The 3,346-nt window shown below is 50.4% G+C and overlaps 1 protein-coding gene across 1 annotated transcript; it reads right to left on the reverse strand.

Moving 5' to 3' along the window:
* Positions 1–2,211: 2,211 nt before the first annotated feature.
* Positions 2,212–2,459, reverse strand: K452DRAFT_302041 (uncharacterized protein; the record flags this gene model as incomplete). The annotated part of the gene is made up of 2 exons (XM_033542533.1): positions 2,212–2,250; positions 2,307–2,459. 2 exons carry the CDS (start codon positions 2,457–2,459, stop codon positions 2,212–2,214), a joined length of 192 nt encoding a protein of 63 aa, XP_033392997.1.
* Between the last annotated feature and the right edge of the window lie 887 nt (positions 2,460–3,346).

Consider the following 3,346-nt stretch of genomic DNA (forward strand, 5'->3'; position numbering starts at 1 on the left):
ACCTCTTCATGTATATAAAGCTCGCTGCCAGACACTCTTTCAAATCAAGCCGCGTTCTCTCTTCACTCGCACGGTTTCAACCATTCAATCCAACATCATGCTTACATTGGCACAGAGAAACCTCCGCCGCATTCCCTGTACCTCCCTCCCTACCGTCGGTGCCGAGGTTTGGGAAACTCAAACCGGTGACAAACAGGAGCTACGGGCACAAACAGCGGGAGAAAACACCCAAAGAACATGGGACGTAGATATAGAAGGGGGTACACTCGCGGGCTGAAAAGGCTGAAGGACTAAGACGAGTGGATGGCGGGTCGGTGGCCTATGGGCCGATTCCTCGACTTGTCCACAGGCTATTTCGAAGGCGACGTTATCTATCATGGAATATACTATTCTCTCTTCCTTAAAGCGTCTTCTTGTGTTTGTGCTTCTACCGTGAACGTCCTTGACACCTTGTACAGTATGCCCAAGTCGAGAGAGAATACACCAGCCATACCAGCGAGACCTTGGTATTTCATTGGGGATTTTGGTACTAATCCAGAGCAGATCTCACTCATTTTACAGATGTCCAGACGTCTCAGAGCCAAACTCAGATGCATTCACGAAGTCAACTGTCTGGAGAGCCATCTAAGAAACCTCGACGTACAATATGCCTATCCTCTTCTATATAGCCGGCCAGCCCAATCAAGCCTTCCTGTCTATTATGCTGGTTGATACGTTGGCGCCTGCTCTCCTACGAGAAGAACTTAGTCTTATGCTCAACTCGACAAGCTGACCGACAGAGCCATCACTCCTCTTGTCAGTTCTCGACCGTGTAGATACCGTAGGCTCGTATTGCTGCAATAAAGTCCGCCCTGTAGTAGCTGAAGCTGGGAAGGCTTGTTGCGGTACTCGAAAATGGGATTTGTGTTGGTGTGCATGATTGATGCGTGGTTCTGAGCGGCCGGTAAGTGCTTATCTACGCCGGTGTGGACGTGGTACGAGATTATGATGTGTAGGAGGTCGAGCATGCTAGCGGTAGGATTGCGGCGGTTCTTTTCTATGTGTAGATGGTTGAAGTGCTTGCAGGTATGCACTGCTTTGATAGCGCTAGCGATGTATGGTCTCTGGTGGAATCGTCTTGACACTATTAGCGATGGGCTAGGGAAATCGACGGAGAAGTATACAGACCCTTTCCCAAACCCAGCTTAAGGTAACCTAAAGATATGCATTGGAGGAAAGACCGAGCAGTGTACCGCCATAGCAGCAGTACATCCTTCGTCGCTACATGACTGGATGTAGCCTTTTGCTGTTTTTGGGCGTTGCAGTCCGCCGGAATCTGACCATGAAGATAGCTTGTGCAAGAATGTGGGAAATATTGGCCCAGTGGATTGTGGAGGCTACGGCATTCCGATCTGGCTAATATCTCTATGCACAGGAAGATGCTCTAGGCGTCTGCGGCGGATGGCGCTGTCTTCGCCCACGGTCATGCGTAGTATGTCCGCTACGTCATATATTGTGGACCGATCGAAAGACTGCTCAGGAAACCAGACATTCGGACAGCGAGCACCTTCAAGCTGTCTGTCAGTTGCTTAGCCAGAGGGTATTCAATCGGTCTGTATGCACAAAGCTCTCGCTGGCACACTACTAGGGAGCTGCTATCGAGGGTAGGGGAAGGATTTAACTTTCCGAATGCAGCAGTGGAGCGTAATCCTAAGAATCCTATTAGCCATACAAGCCTCCTCATTCTTCATACCTCTTCGAAGAGTGGCTCTATGCCCTTGCACTGAAAGAAGCGGAATTAGAGAGATGTTCCTAGGATTATGGTATCCGCCGTTCAACAGCCCTTTATTGAGAGAAGGAGCTGTTTCGGCGATGATTGTCACCATGATGCCGAAGCTCCTTTTTTATCCTCCTACTAACCCTGGAAGCTTTCTCGTAGGTCGGTTGCAGTCGGTTGTGGAATGCCAGATTTCGTGTATGTAAAGTTGGTTTCGAGGAGCTTGTGAATTAAGGAAATAGGATGGCGGAGGCAGTTCCTGATGCGGGGTATGATCTGCTGCACGTCTTGATGTAAAAGATGCTATGAGGTTGTGAGAAAGTAACATTCCATTCATGCAAAGCTGCTGATGCTATGGAAATATCTCGCAGGTGTAATCGGAACCATGCAGAACGGTTCATCGAGTCGTAGCCGGTGAAGTATCTTGCCAGCCCGAGGCAAGGTGGCCTCCGTGGTTATGAGGCACGGCAGCCCCTCAGAGGCAGATTTCCGTCCTGCACCCTGTCAGCTCACATCACAACTGTCCTCTAAGAAAGTGTTCACGGCTGACCATAACGAAGACAAGAACAAGGCCAACGCCCAACAAGAAGTACCAGGAGGCGGAGATAACCAAGATGTCTGTGAGGATGACGTAGAGGACGGTCAGGATGAAGCATTCAGCAATGATGTGGGGCGGCAGCTCGTTGTTGTGGAGGATGACCATCATTTGGCCAAGCGAGATGAGGAGGACCTCGAAGAGCGACAGCGGCATGGTCGGAGCGTGCGACGTTGTTCTTGGTACGTGTGGTTCTGTTGGAGCTTTTGAAGCCGAAAGCGTGAGGCGCTGGGCTTTGGCGTTGTAGGTGAGCTGTGTGTCTATTAGCGCCTAAATGTAGGAAGATGAAGCATACATACCTGAGGACCGCAATTTGCGATGGTACGTTTGAGCCGATCGTATAGCAAGCTTTGAGCTTTTTTTTTTTGCCTTGGAGCTTGGAGGACGGCGGGCAGCTGCGCGTACTCAAGCCGTGATCGGGAGTTGAAGCTGGATCGTGCAGTGGGCCGACGAGGGATGGACTTGAATAGAGCGATGGCTTGGGAAAATCAAGGCACGACGATCTTCGGAAATCCAGAAACAGGCAGCGGATACGAGTGAAGAGGACGCATTGACCGCCGTCTGCGTTAGAAGAGAGGTCGCCGGCTCGCAGCTGTTCCGCCGCATCGCGCCTGTGGCTGCCAAATACTTTTACAACCATGCATGCATATTATCGGTAGAACGCTTGGAAAGTCTGAAGAAGATGGGGTTCGTCGCAGTAATTATATCTTGCAGCTTCACGTACTTTGACACTCCTCCGATCTGTGTTTTTCAAAAGGGTTGCAGGGCCAAAGCACTGGAATAGACAAGACTCCGCTCCCTTCGAAAGCAAACATTCTCTAAGCAAGATAAAAAGATGGCCTTTCAGCACGGCATGATGTAAGAGCAAACAGAAAACTCCACTCTCTCTTTATGCTGTCCAGACGAGCGCTCTCCAATCCCTGTTTCCAGCGTGCGGAATCGTCCAGCCTTATTACCGTCGGTCCAGTCAAATGGACGGTACGCTAACGGACGGT

This window comes from Aplosporella prunicola (genome assembly GCF_010093885.1).
Source record: "Aplosporella prunicola CBS 121167 unplaced genomic scaffold K452scaffold_31, whole genome shotgun sequence".
Lineage (NCBI taxonomy): Eukaryota > Fungi > Ascomycota > Dothideomycetes > Botryosphaeriales > Aplosporellaceae > Aplosporella > Aplosporella prunicola.